We start from the raw sequence: 14,682 nt of genomic DNA on the forward strand, positions 1-14,682 counted from the left end.
TGAATTTTTTTATTCTTGTTTGCCAAATAAAAATTCCAGAATTCTACACCAAAATTAAAAATATTTGATTTGTTAAGACATTATCCATAGTGAATAACAAAAATAATATCTTCCTGAATCATTGAGATATTTATCTGAGTGAATACAATTGCACACATGTTTAATTTTTGTTGTATGTATTGAGGCTTTTCTTGTTTATAACCGTGTTTTGTTAGACATGTTAGATGTAGGGATGTTTTTTAAATTGAATCTTTAGTTAACTAGGCAAGTCAGTTAAGAAGAAATTATTATTTACAATGACGGTCTACTTAAGTTGTTGATTGCTGATACTTTTGTATAAATGAATAAAACATAAAGATGATATGCTAGTTAAATAAAGGTTAAATAAAAATAACTCCAATATAGTGTTTTTTCTCAAAGTTTCCGGGATGTCACGTATCCCACTTATATCAGTACACTCTTAACAACGTAAGCATTACGAAACATCTATTCGATCAAATAAACCTCACGTAGTAAATAACTCATTCATTTTTAATTTTAATTGTATTTATTGTCGTGAAACCAAATTTCGACACTTTCTCTCATTGATCTCCATAACAAAAAAAAACAAAAAAAACCTCATTGTTTAGTGGATAGAAACATCGCCTCCAGCAGCTGGAAGGACACATATTTTAAATCGTCCGCCGAGTTGGACCTCTCGCTTCCTCTCTGGTGTAGCCACAGATAGAGAACATCTCTGGTGCGGCTGTCTGACGCCGGTCGGCCATTTTGGGAAGGTTTGTTCAACGACGAGCTGCTGGCTACCGACAACACCGACCAGGGACGAATACATAAAAGGAACTGAACAACAACAAAAATACGTTTAAAAAAAAAAAATTACTTTAAGAAAACAAAACATCGTTCAATATGGGTCCACCAGGAGACAACCCACGTCGTGTGTCCTCTGAAAGAACGGAGGATTTCAGTTGGTTTGTCAATTTATCTTGACATGGCATGTAAGGGTTAGTTAGTGGTTGTGACGACTGAAGGAAAAGCACGAAAAAAAAACCCCAGCGCAGATAAATAGTTAATAATTCAACTTCAACGGGGTGAAAGAAATTATTTTATTTTTTTCGAAAAACACGTTTGTCTGTATAAAAATAAATAAATAATAATTTTTTAAAAATCTAGTCGGTTCTCTCTACGGGAATACTAACCAGCATGATGATATTGAAGCAAAATGTCATTTAAAATGCCGAGATACAACAGTTAGGTAGTCAAGCGGACAAGTCATTCCACATTAAACACCAAACAAGCCAGACAGAAACTCAGCGGAAATGTAAAACGAAACATGGGACTTGTCAGCTAACTTAACCCGCACGACAATAGGCCTCCAATTACATCCAACTAATACAAATGATGTAGCCAGTTAGTTGACCCACTAACTAGTTAGTGTTGAAAGTGTATGCTGCTTAGTCTTAACTAGTTCACGTTTAACTTTGTCAACTAAAAAATAGTCACGCTATGAGTATCGACAACGGAAGTAAACAAGGCCGCGGACCAGTTCAATGGCATTAAAAAACACCCCGGGAGATGTTAAAATGCTCTGTAAACTTCAATGTTTTAACTTGGTGCCATCGGCTTCTGGCATCCACATTGACTTGTCATGATGCTTTTCTATATATGTCCCTCAGTTATTCAGGAACACGTTCATAACGCGGTCTCTGCCGAGAAATAAACACAAACCAAACGGCGTCAATCATGGACGAAGCTTTGAGTTTGAGAAGACACGAATAAAATTGTCTGCTTTTTGTTTTGTGTAGTAATCTCCTATTTCACTAGCGAGAAGTAGTGTCGGTATGGGTTTGGGAAATGGCTATCCTTTCTGTTAGTAGTTGTCAGTAACCTAAAGGAAAAGGTGTACTTCTCATTTTTAATTTGCTCATTTGTTTTCACTAGGCAAATGTGTTAGAATTAAAGTTCATTTGGTCTGTATTCAAATGTCATACTTTTAATCACAGCATGGCTTCTTGAGTAATTACTAAAACAAATGTAGCCAAATATTGATTCAAGAACCCCGCTCCCCCTCCTGAGCATAAACTATTTTAAATAAACAAAATGACATAGCTTGCTATTTCATTCGTTTCCTCCTTAAGTTGGTAGTTGTTTCAAAAGAGCTAGTGTAGAATAATTTAGATTTCTCGTTCTGTAAAAGTAGCTAACGAGCTACATATAGACAACTCGAAAGTATAGTCAAAAATATTCTGTAATTAGAGAAGACACCTAGCATCAAAATCTAATCATGGGGGACCCAACCTGGAGAAGAAACCAAACTAGAGATCGACTCCGTGCTCAGATTCGAAAGAAAAGGGAATCTTTGGCAGACCAGTTTGACTTCAAGATCTACATCGCCTTTGTGTTCAAGGACAAGGTGAGTATTATGGAGGAAGCAACGAGGTCCTGCTTTCTACTTCCCCAGAGTCCCGTTTAACTCGTGGAGACCATTTTGTTTCTGCCTGCAGTTTGAAAAAAGTTGCTAACTGGCGTTGGCACGTATAACTCAGGAAACACTAGTTAGCATTGGCTCACAAAACTACCTCTTAACTTCCTTCACACTGCGACACAGAGACATCAACGTATCCCTTACATGTCTCTTCCCTGTCCTCTCTGCTCCTTCCTATGGCAGAAGTCGTCTGTACGGTTATTGTCTCTTCCCTCTCCTCTCTGCTCCTTCAGAAGAAGAAGTCTGCGCTGTTCGAGGTAGCTGAAGTGGTACCAGTGATGACCAACAACTATGAAGACAATATCCTGAAAGGTGTGCAGGCTTCCAGCTACTCCCTCCAGAGCTCCATGGAACTTCTGCAGAAAGATGTCGTGCAGTTGCACGCCCCACGCTACCAATCAATGCGCAGGGTAAGTCGGGAACCCGGATTCCTTCCGTTGGGCAAACCTACCAAAACCATGTGCGTACACACACACCGCCACGGGCACAGTTGGGCTTTCCTCAATGTTAGGTTCTATTTCTCAGAGTTAAAAACTCTACGGACATTACGAAAGCTTAACCAAGTTTATTCTTCCCAGAGGATCAATACAACTGCATTAGACAAACATTTTCACACAAGCACTGATATTTAACCTCTCCTCATAGGCTGTCTCCTCCTACCCATCTGTACAAATACTGATATTTAACCTCTCCTCATAGGCTGAGTCTCCTCCTACCCATCTGTACAAACTTTGCATCTTTACTGCTAGGCAGGATACCAAGTGATATGGGCCATAAACTTGTATTTCTCCCTTAAGGTGACCTGACCTCAACCTCCCCCTCCATCACGAATCCATGGCTCTCTCCCCTTATCAATACCTGCCACATGTAATCACTTCCCTGCACTCAACACATTCCAAGCTTAATTGCACCCACTATATACCTTCCTCCTACAGATACCCATTACCTTCTGGTGTAGACCCTCCACTATATACCTTCCTCCTATACCCATTACCTTCTGGTGTAGACCCTCCACTATATACCCTCCTATAACCATTACCTTCTGCTGTAGACCCTCCACTATATACCCTCCTCCTATACCCATTACCTTCTGGTGTAGACCCTCCACTATATACCCTCCTCCTATAACCATTACCCTCTGGTGTAGACCCTCCACTATATACCCTCCTCCTATACCCATTACCTTCTGGTGTAGACCCTCCACTATATACCCTCCTCCTATACCCATTACCTTCTGGTGTAGACCCTCCACTATATACCCTCCTCCTATACCCATTACCTTCTGGTGTAGACCCTCCACTATATACCCTCCTCCTATACCCATTACCTTCTGGTGTAGACCCTCCACTATATACCCTCCTCCTATACCCATTACCTTCTGGTGTAGACCCTCCACTATATACCCTCCTCCTATACCCATTACCTTCTGGTGTAGACCCTCCACTATATACCCTCCTCCTATACCCATTACCTTCTGGTGTAGACCCTCCACTATATACCCTCCTCCTATAACCATTACCCTCTGGTGTAGACCCTCCACTATATACCCTCCTCCTATACCCATTACCTTCTGGTGTAGACCCTCCACTATATACCCTCCTCCTATAACCATTACCTTGTGCTGTAGACCCTCCACTATATACCTTCCTCTTATACCCATTACCTTCTGGTGTAGACCCTCCACTATATACCTTCCTCCTATACCCATTACCTTCTGGTGTAGACCCTCCACTATATACCCTCCACCTATAACCATTACCTTCTGGTGTAGACCCTCCACTATATACCTTCCTCCTATAACCATTACCCTCTGCTGTAGACCCTCCACTATATACCTTCCTCCTACAGATACCCATTACCTTCTGGTGTAGACCCTCCACTATATACCCTCCACCTATAACCATTACCTTCTGGTGTAGACCCTCCACTATATACCCTCCTCCTATACCCATTACCTTCTGCTGTAGACCCTCCACTATATACCCTCCTCCTATACCCATTACCCTCTGGTGTAGACCCTCCACTATATACCCTCCTCCTATACCCATTACCTTCTGGTATAGACCCTCTACTATATACCCTCCTCCTATACCCATTACCTTCTGCTGTAGACCCTCCACTATATACCCTCCTCCTATACCCATTACCTTCTGGTGTAGACCCTCCACTATATACCTTCCTCCTATACCCATTACCTTCTGGTGTAGACCCTCCACTATATACCCCCTCCTATACCCATTACCTTCTGGTGTAGACCCTCCACTATATACCCTCCTCCTATACCCATTACCTTCTGCTGTAGATCCTCTACTATATACCTTCCTCCTATACCCATTACCTTCTGGTGTAGACCCTCCACTATATACCCTCCTCCTATACCCATTACCTTCTGGTGTAGACCCTCCACTATATACCTTCCTCCTATAACCATTACCTTCTGCTGTAGATCCTCTACTATATACCCTCCTCCTATACCCATTACCTTCTGGTGTAGACCCTCCACTATATACCTTCCTCCTATACCCATTACCTTCTGGTGTAGACCCTCCACTATATACCTTCCTCCTATACCCATTACCTTCTGGTGTAGACCCTCCACTATATACCCTCCTCCTATACCCATTACCTTCTGGTGTAGACCCTCCACTATATACCTTCCTCCTATACCCATTACCTTCTGGTGTAGACCCTCCACTATATACCCTCCTCCTATACCCATTACCGTCTGGTGTAGACCCTCCACTATATACCCTCCTCCTATACCCATTACCTTCTGCTGTAGATCCTCTACTATATACCTTCCTCCTATACCCATTACCTTCTGGTGTAGACCCTCCACTATATACCCTCCTCCTATACCCATTACCTTCTGGTGTAGACCCTCCACTATATACCCTCCTCCTATACCCATTACCTTCTGGTGTAGACCCTCCACTATATACCCTCCTCCTATACCCATTACCTTCTGCTGTAGATCCTCTACTATATACCTTCCTCCTATACCCATTACCTTCTGGTGTAGACCCTCCACTATATACCCTCCTCCTATACCCATTACCTTCTGGTGTAGACCCTCCACTATATACCCTCCTCCTATACCCATTACCTTCTGGTGTAGACCCTCCACTATATACCTTCCTCCTATACCCATTACCTTCTGGTGTAGACCCTCCACTATATACCCTCCTCCTATACCCATTACCTTCTGGTGTAGACCCTCCACTATATACCCTCCTCCTATACCCATTACCTTCTGCTGTAGATCCTCTACTATATACCTTCCTCCTATACCCATTACCTTCTGGTGTAGACCCTCCACTATATACCCTCCTCCTATACCCATTACCTTCTGGTGTAGACCCTCCACTATATACCTTCCTCCTATACCCATTACCTTCTGGTGTAGACCCTCCACTATATACCTTCCTCCTATACCCATTACCCTCTGGTGTAGACCCTCCACTATATACCTTCCTCCTATACCCATTATCTTCTGGTGTAGACCCTCCACTATATACCTTCCTCCTATAACCATTACCCTCTGGTGTAGACCCTCCACTATATACCTTCCTCCTATAACCATTACCCTCTGGTGTAGACCCTCCACTATATACCCTCCTATACCCATTACCTTCTGGTGTAGACCCTCCACTATATACCCTCCTCCTATAACATTACCCTCCCTCCCTCAGTGACATGAATAAGTATATTTCATATTCTCAGAATCCGACAGTGTCAACAGTGGACGTTCCTCATTTCTACGAGCATGACTCACATTGTAGCGCTTCAGCCCGCCTGCCACATTGTCTATTGTCCTTGGGTAGAGACTGACAGTGACCCGGCTGTCTGTACACTACTGGCTGGTGTTCATTTCCCACCCTGCTCGGGGAAACCGTGCCGTTTATTAGCCTACAGGTGAAATAAGTTACGATGAACTTCACATGGTGGTGAAAGTGCATGTTGATGAGTTCAATGCCCCTTTCGACGCCAGACTGCCGTTTGAAGTGAGGCTCGACGCCAGACTGCCGTTTGACAAATAAATAATCTCATAATGTAGACTAGCCCACCCACACGACTTGTGAACGCACATACCAAGGAGTTTACTATTTAACACAACGGTTTTTGTGACAACTATCCATATCGTTAACTGTGAACACATGAGCTTCAGAGCTTAATTCAGTACCGGGGGGGGGTCATTTCTTTGTGCACTATGTCATCGCACACTGATTTTTATCAGCATCAAGTCAGTTTGGTGGAGACACACCGCTGGTGGTCAATGTTTGAATATTCACATGGAAATCTGTCGCTAAATTGGATGGGAACCTAGTGACACAGTGCACTCCTTTTGACCAGAGCCCTGTGGAGGTAGGTGACGTGCTGTTTACTGACTTGTTGTTGTTGTTGTTGCAGGATGTCATAGGATGCACCCAGGAGATGGACTTCATCCTGTGGCCGCGCAACGACATAGAGAAGATAGTCTGTCTCTTGTTCTCCAGATGGAAGGGGGCCGAGGAAGAACCCTTCAGGCCTGTTCAGGTAAAACATTTAGCTTCCTTCATCAAATAGCTACACACCTGGGTCCTATTCACTACGCCCCTGAATTCAAATGTTATATATTTATTTATTTATTTTATTTGACCTTTATTTAACTAGGCAAGTCAGTTAAGAACATGTTCTCGTTTTCAATGACGGCCTAGGAACAGTGGGTTAACTGCCTGTTCAGGGGGCAGAACGACAGATTTTTACCTTGTCGGTTTGGGGATTCGATCTTCTAACCTTTCAGTTATTAGTCCAACGCTCTAACCTCTAGGCTACCTGCCTCCCCTACACTCTAACCACTAGGCTACCTGCCGCCCCTACTCTCTAACCACTAGGCTACCTGCCTCCCCTACACTCTAACCACTAGACTACCTGCCTCCCCTACTCTCTAACCACTAGGATACCTGCCGCTCATCCACTCTAACCACTAGGATACCTGCCGCCCCTCCACTCTAACCACTAGGCTACCTGCCTCCCCTACACTCTAACCACTAGACTACCTGCCTCCCCTCCACTCTAACCACTAGGCTACCTGCCTCCCCTCCACTCTAACCACTAGGCTACCTGCCTCCTACACTCTAACCACTAGGCTACATGCCTCCTACACTCTAACCACTAGGCTACATGCCTCCTACACTCTAACCACTAGGCTACATGCCACCTCTACACTCTAACCACTAGGCTACCTGCCTCCTCTACACTCTAACCACTAGGCTACCTGCCTCCTCTACACTCTAACCACTAGGCTACCTGCCTCCTCTACACTCTAACCACTAGGCTACCTGCCTCCTCTACACTCTAACCACTAGGCTACCTGCCTCCTCTACACTCTAACCACTAGGCTACCTGCCGCCCCTACACTCTAACCACTAGGCTACCTGCCTCCTCTACACTCTAACCACTAGGCTACCTGCCAACCTCTACACTCTAACCACTAGGCTACCTGCCTCCCCTATACTCTAACCACTAGGCTACCTGCCAACCTCTACACTCTAACCTCTAGGCTACCTGCCTCCCCTATACTCTAACCACTAGGCTACCTGCCAACCTCTACACTCTAACCTCTAGGCTACCTGCCTCCCCATATTCAAGTAGTATTCTATACCGTTACGTTGAGGGCCAGTCACTGTTCATCCATTTTATTAAGCGTGGTATCCAAAATGTGTTGTTTATCCACAGGCCAAGTTTGAGTTTCATCATGGAGACTACGAGAAGCAGTTGTTGCATGCTGTCGGCCGGAGGGACAAGGCTGGAATGGTTATGAACAACCCAACTCAGTCGGTCTTCCTCTTTATGGACCGACAGCACTTACAGGTCAGGCCGTTCACACAGCACCGCTGAGCTTACCACTCTGGTCAGACATGGTGACCTATATAGGGAGTAGGGTGCCACTTGGTTGATGGGGCTTGTCAGCAGAGTCACATCTCTTGCTTTAGCTCCAGACAGCTGTTGACCCATCTGGGCCTGAGGGTGGGTTGCACCAACATGGTTTAAATTAATCTGGGATTAGAGCTGATCTCGGTTTTGTAAATCTAGTTTAATAATTTATCAGAGATGTGTTGCACCTCTTAATTCTAAGTCTGGATCAGTAAATCTGTGATTTAGCGGTTTAAAACTGTGATTAGTGACACATTCGTGTTACCACTATGTGGAGGTATGGAGTTGAAACGAGGGGGGCTATTTCAGACCGGGGGGGGGGGCTCTGTCCCAGGGGGCTCTGTCCTAGGGGGCTATTTCAGACCGAGGGGCAGGGGGGGGCTCTGTCCTAGGGGGCTATTTCAGACCGAGGGGCTCTGTCCTAGGGGGCTATTTCAGACCGAGGGGGGGGGGGGGGGGGGGGGGGGTGGCTCTGTCTTTGGGAATTCATCCTATCCCAGAAAAATGGGATGGTAAATAGTCTACTAATAATGAATTATCATTAAAACTCAACAGGATTGAACCTGTCTTTCAATTATTCTCTAAGGAACTCGTTTTGGTCTCAACAGTAGATATGCCTCATTTTGATCAGATAAAACACCTCAAGTGGCAGTTTAGAATTCATCTCCAATCTAAATTCATTAAAAAAATATATTCATTGAGCAACAGGCTTAATTAATCTAGGATTAAAGTGAAAACTAAGCTTGGGTTAGAGGAATGATTTAAATGAACTAGGATTAATTTAAAACTAGGTTTATAATTTGGTGTAACAAGAGTAGTAGATGCACCTGGATTTAAACCCAGAGTAGTAGATGCACCTGGATTTAAACCCAGAGTAGTAGATGCACCTGGATTTAAACCCAGAGTAGTAGATGCACCTGGATTTAAACCCAGAGTAGTAGATGCACCTGGATTTAAACCCAGAGTAGTAGATGCACCTGGATTTAAACCCAGAGTAGTAGATGCACCTGGATTTAAACCCAGAGTAGTAGATGCACCTGGATTTAAACCCAGAGTAGTAGATGCACCTGGATTTAAACCCAGAGTAGTAGATGCACCTGGATTTAAACCCAGAGTAGTAGATGCACCTGGATTTAAACCCAGAGCAGCAGATGCACCTGGATTTAAACCCAGAGCAGCAGATGCACCTGGATTTAAACCCAGAGCAGCAGATGCACCTGGATTTAAACCCAGAGTAGTAGATGCACCTGGATTGTGCAACCCATCCTGTGTCTCGAATGGAGTCACGTCTCTCTTGTTTTAGCTCCAGACAGCTGTTGATCCATCTGGGCCTGCGTTCCAGGTGGGACACTACTTTAGACCAGGGTCCATTGCACTCTGGTCAAAGTTAGTGCACTATGTAGGGAAAAGGGTGCCATCTGGTGCGCAGGCGTAAAGTAGCGGAGAGACACCTCGTTTTAACACGCGTGTCTGACTTCAGACTTCAACTGACAACATGACATGTTGCCGCTCGGCCCAGTGCAGGAACACAATGGCATGTTGCCGCTCGGCCCAGTGCAGGAACACAATGGCATGTTGCCGCTCGGCCTAGTGCAGGAACACAATGGCATGTTGCCGCTCGGCCTAGTGCAGGAACACAATGGCATGTTGCCGCTCGGCCCAGTGCAGGAACACAATGGCATGTTGCCGCTCGGCCCAGTGCAGGAACACAATGGCATGTTGCCGCTCGGCCCAGTGCAGGAACACAATGGCATGTTGCCGCTCGGCCCAGTGCAGGAACACAATGGCATGTTGCCGCTCGGCCCAGTGCAGGAACACAATGGCATGTTGCCGCTCGGCCCAGTGCAGGAACACAATGGCATGTTGCCGCTCGGCCCAGTGCAGGAACACAATGGCATGTTGCCGCTCGGCCCAGTGCAGGAACACAATGGCGTGTTGCCGCTCGGCCTAGTGCAGGAACACAATGGCGTGTTGCCGCTCGGCCTAGTGCAGGAACACAATGGCGTGTTGCCGCTCGGCCCAGTGCAGGAACACAATGGCGTGTTGCCGCTCGGCCCAGTGCAGGAACACAATGGCGTGTTGCCGCTCGGCCCAGTGCAGGAACACAATGGCGTGTTGCCGCTCGGCCCAGTGCAGGAACACAATGGCATGTTGCCGCTCGGCCCAGTGCAGGAACACAATGGCATGTTGCCGCTCGGCCTAGTGCAGGAACACAATGGTTTTGGGGAAGCTAAGAGCCTATTGAAATGATTTGAATTAGGCAATCATTCAGACAATGTTGCCAAACCAAACCTTGCACCAGGCCTGTCTTACCAGGCTCCAGACCTGTTGATTGTGCCTAACATTCCTTCTCCCCTCAATGCTAACCTGTCACCACTGCACCAGTCACAATGGTTTTGGGAAAGACCTCTAATTGGAGCACTCACGTAGGTGTTAAAGGATCATTCAGACAAAGGTCCTCTGTCATGGGACAATGTCTAACCCAAAGAAATAGAATATATTAGTGAAATTACTTATTATTATTAATAGATTCTATGGTCTTACCCTCTTCTCCCCTGTTGTCCCCCCGTTGTCGCCCTCTCCTCCCCCGTTGTCAACCATGTTTTCTCTTGTCATCCCTTCTCTCCCGTGTCAGACTCCTAAAACCAAGGCCACAGTTTTTAAGTTGTGCAGCCTTTGCCTGTACCTGCCCCAGGACCAGCTAACGTGCTGGGGCGTTGGCGACATCGAAGACCATCTCCTCCCGTACATGCCCGACTAGGGCCAGCCGGCCTCCATGGCTTCCACCCACAACACAAGGAAGACTTAACCCCTAAGCCACCGAAGCAAGTTGATCTCTCTCATCCACCACACATCCTTCCTTCCATTGAATAGAACTGTTGCTTGGGTCGCTTGTTTGTTAGTTTCCATCGTCCTGAAGCTAATTTAAAAAATAAATACAAATCTGTTTGTTTTTCCTTACCTACCAAGCTTCCTCCTCCTAGCTCTGCTCCTACCAGTTTTGGATTGGTTCTACCTTTTATCCACCCTCCATCCATCTTGTTTTTTCTGTTTATTCTGAACCTGCACGAACATTGATTTTGAGTGGTTGGTTATTCCCCCCATGGAGCTGCACTGTCAACGACACAGAGCAGTCACTGAAGGAACTCTTTATGTTGCTACCAAGCAGGAACAAAAGCCACACAGGTTGTTTTTTAATGATGTTCACAGGGGTCCTCTGTCTCTGCTGGACACATGTCATAACAGATTGGAAAAGCTTCTATCATTTCAAAAGCTTGGGTTAGAGGAAGACCTGGGGAGGAAGGGGGGGTGTTCTAGAAGGACTAGCTACAATCTGACGGGGCAGCCTAGGTGGCGTTACAACGTCCCTGTAAAGCAAAGATAGAAGGTGAAGGAGTGTTTTGTCAAATCATTTGGTGTATTTACATCTTTGTTTTTCCTTTTTAAGCCTTGTTTAATGTTGGCTGGTTATTTTCTTTCTGGGTTCATTTGCTTTTCCTGTGAAATATGCCAGGAACACCATTGGTCTGATCTGGAGTATAGTTGGAAACGGATGGGAGGAAGTTGTCAGACAGACGGTATTGTGAATCGCATGGTGTGGACTGACACACAGGGTTGAAATGTTTTATTTTGAAGGTTGTTACCACGCAAAGCCATTCAAGCTACTGAAATCTGATGTTTGTTTTTTTTCCTGGGTGGGGGTTGGCATGGGTGTTGTTTTATAATTGCGGAATGAATGTACCTAACAACGGAACAGGTTGTTGAGTTGAAATTAAATGGGACCGTTACATGTTTATGTTCCTTTAATTCGATAGACAAGTATCCTAAAGGGGACTAATTGTTGCAGTGCTTATAAAATGTAAAATGGGGGTGGTTTTTGTTTTGTTGCTTGCTTTGCTGGGGGAAAATAAGGCACAAATCAGTCAGTACATTTAATTGAGGGTTTTCTTTGTTGATTCAATATGTTCGATTTAAAGGTTGAGTCTATTCTTTTTTATTTTATTTTATTTTTTTAAATGCATCTAGAAATCAACACGGCTGAACAAGTCCCAATACAATGTAACATTGAAAGTATTTCCTGGTGTGTTTTATTTGTGTGTAAACACTGTGTATATTTACAGCAGAATGACATGCAAAAAAATAATATTTAACAAGTCTGTTGTGGGGTAAAGAACAATTCACTGACACAGTTTCACAATAGTCACGTTTCTTCACCCCACAGACTTTCTGCTGGACAGCATCACAGCAGCAGTTTGGGGCGGCAGTGTAGCCTAGTGGTTAGAGCGTTGGACTAGTAACCGGAAGGTTTCAAGTTCAAACCCCCGAGCTGACAAGCTACAAATCTGTCGTTCTGCCCCTGAACAGGCAGTTAACCCACTGTTCCTAGGCCGTCATTGAAAATTAAGAATTTGTTCTTAACTGACTTGCCTAGTTAAATAAAGGTAAAAATAAATCATTCACAATTTGCTGACGGAGGGAGGTACAGATCTAGGATTAGCCCCCCTCCCCCATCTTAACCATTAGTGGTGGGGGGGTGCTAAACTGACCCAAGACCAGTGTATAGGGGTGACATCACCCTAGACCGAGCAACTGATCTAGCTCCCAAGGTGCTTTGTGTGTCTTCCTTGTGCGATGAGTTTCCCAGAGGCTTTGCTAGTGAGGTCTACAGTAGCGAATGCCAGGGTCCGTCCTTGCTTCAACACTGTGGCTGTGATCAGCACGTCCTCGCCCATCTTGGCAGCATTCATGTACCTGTCGAAACAGTGGTTCCATTCAGTGGCTGTGTCCTAAACGGAGCCCCTTTGTGCACTTTACATCAGAGCCCTAGGGTGCTACTTTCAGACAGAGATTTTTCTTTTCAGTGTTTTGACAACAGGTTACTCTCTACTCCTTCACCCATTACAGTGTGTGACTTGTAGAGGCCTAGAGAGCTCAGGCTCAGCCCAAGACTAGACAACCAAAACAGCTCTACATAGAACACATGCATTCTGTTTATTCTACAAGTATATTATCAAGCCTGGGTACCAGTCTTTGTGCCATCATACCAAACCGCACAAATAGATCTGAGACCAGGCTATAATTCCCCGTGTATCACCTAGCCACTGTAATTTAAGTATAAAACTCACGTGATGTTCATGTCCACGCTGACACCGGGTGCTCCCCGTTCTGTGTACATGATGGCAGTGGTGGAGATGACATCGACCAGTGTTGCTGTCAGACCCCCGTGAAGGGTGCCCCCTCGGTTTGTGTGTTCCTCTTCCACTTTAAACTCACACACCACTTTCCCTGGGCTGGCTGTTACAATGTCCACCTGGGGAAACGGACAACCCGTCACTAATTATCCCTTGGATCAATTAAAGAAGAGGGCACTGTAAATATGTCCAAGAGTTGCAAGACTAGGGGTAAATCTCAATTGTATTTCCTTGTGTCCTCTACTTTCCTCCTCAAAATGCATTTAGAGGAACCTCAAATATTCTGCTCCGATGTGCATCGAGAAGGACACGAGGGAGGACGTGAGAAATCAAGAAAATACAATTGAGATCCACTCAAGGTAACGAGATAAAATGTAAGGGGTGTCGTGAAAACCCTTGTTTTCCCACATACACAAGCCTGTCAAGGTAGGTGAATGGGCGGAGTTGGGAAGCAACCTCCGGTGCCTACAGTACACGTCTCTTGTACAGTAACTCGTAAAATGTCATTTGTTTTACTGTGACATACCTTACTTAAAACTCGATCAAACCCCGGACTGTCCACCATCGCCCGCATAATTGTTTTTAACGAGTTTAAAGACAGAGAAACCATGTTTTAATGCTGACTGTGTTCAATGTCAACTTGATAAAAGTAGATTTTCATCCAAACAGGAAACTGTTCTGATAGCTAAATCTTCCGGATATCATACAAGTTAAACAAGGTTCCGCTTTGATTTAATATTTATTGGACATGATTATGCATTTATTTACTCGCATATGAAAGTGTCATATATATTGAAGGAGTTCGTGTTCATTTTCTACATATTCACATATTCTACCTATTTCTACATATTAACTGGCCAGATCTTTGCGTCAACCCGGACTATTTAGACTCACACAGCTCTTAAGTGGCGTCAGAGCTTCAACAACAACAACACTCATCTAAAATACATTTTTTCGTCGCTTCTAACAAGATATAAGCATCGCTATGAAATAGAGAAACAATGAGTAATATTTCCAAGTCCATGTCGACTTCAGAAGAAACGAGGACTTCTCTGTGATGAGTTCTTGTCCGTTACAGGATTCTTTAGCTCC

The 14,682-nt window shown here is 44.8% G+C and overlaps 2 protein-coding genes across 2 annotated transcripts; one reads left to right on the top strand and one right to left on the bottom strand.

The window, feature by feature from the left end:
• Positions 1–688: 688 nt before the first annotated feature.
• c13h6orf62 (chromosome 13 C6orf62 homolog) lies at positions 689–12,472 on the top strand. Its single transcript, XM_064982835.1, has 5 exons — positions 689–2,410; positions 2,716–2,892; positions 6,893–7,018; positions 8,201–8,335; positions 11,034–12,472. Exons 1-5 carry the CDS (start codon positions 2,282–2,284, stop codon positions 11,157–11,159), a joined length of 693 nt encoding a protein of 230 aa, XP_064838907.1. The 5' UTR covers positions 689–2,281; the 3' UTR covers positions 11,160–12,472.
• On the bottom strand, positions 12,471–14,282 carry acot13 (acyl-CoA thioesterase 13). The gene is made up of 3 exons (XM_064982836.1): positions 14,117–14,282; positions 13,525–13,709; positions 12,471–13,150 (listed from the first exon to the last, which is right to left on the bottom strand). The coding sequence occupies exons 1-3, from the start codon at positions 14,198–14,200 to the stop codon at positions 12,994–12,996; spliced, it is 426 nt and encodes a 141-aa protein (XP_064838908.1). The 5' UTR covers positions 14,201–14,282; the 3' UTR covers positions 12,471–12,993.
• Between the last annotated feature and the right edge of the window lie 400 nt (positions 14,283–14,682).

Source organism: Oncorhynchus masou, chromosome 13 (genome assembly GCF_036934945.1).
Source record: "Oncorhynchus masou masou isolate Uvic2021 chromosome 13, UVic_Omas_1.1, whole genome shotgun sequence".
NCBI classification, from domain to species: domain Eukaryota; kingdom Metazoa; phylum Chordata; class Actinopteri; order Salmoniformes; family Salmonidae; genus Oncorhynchus; species Oncorhynchus masou.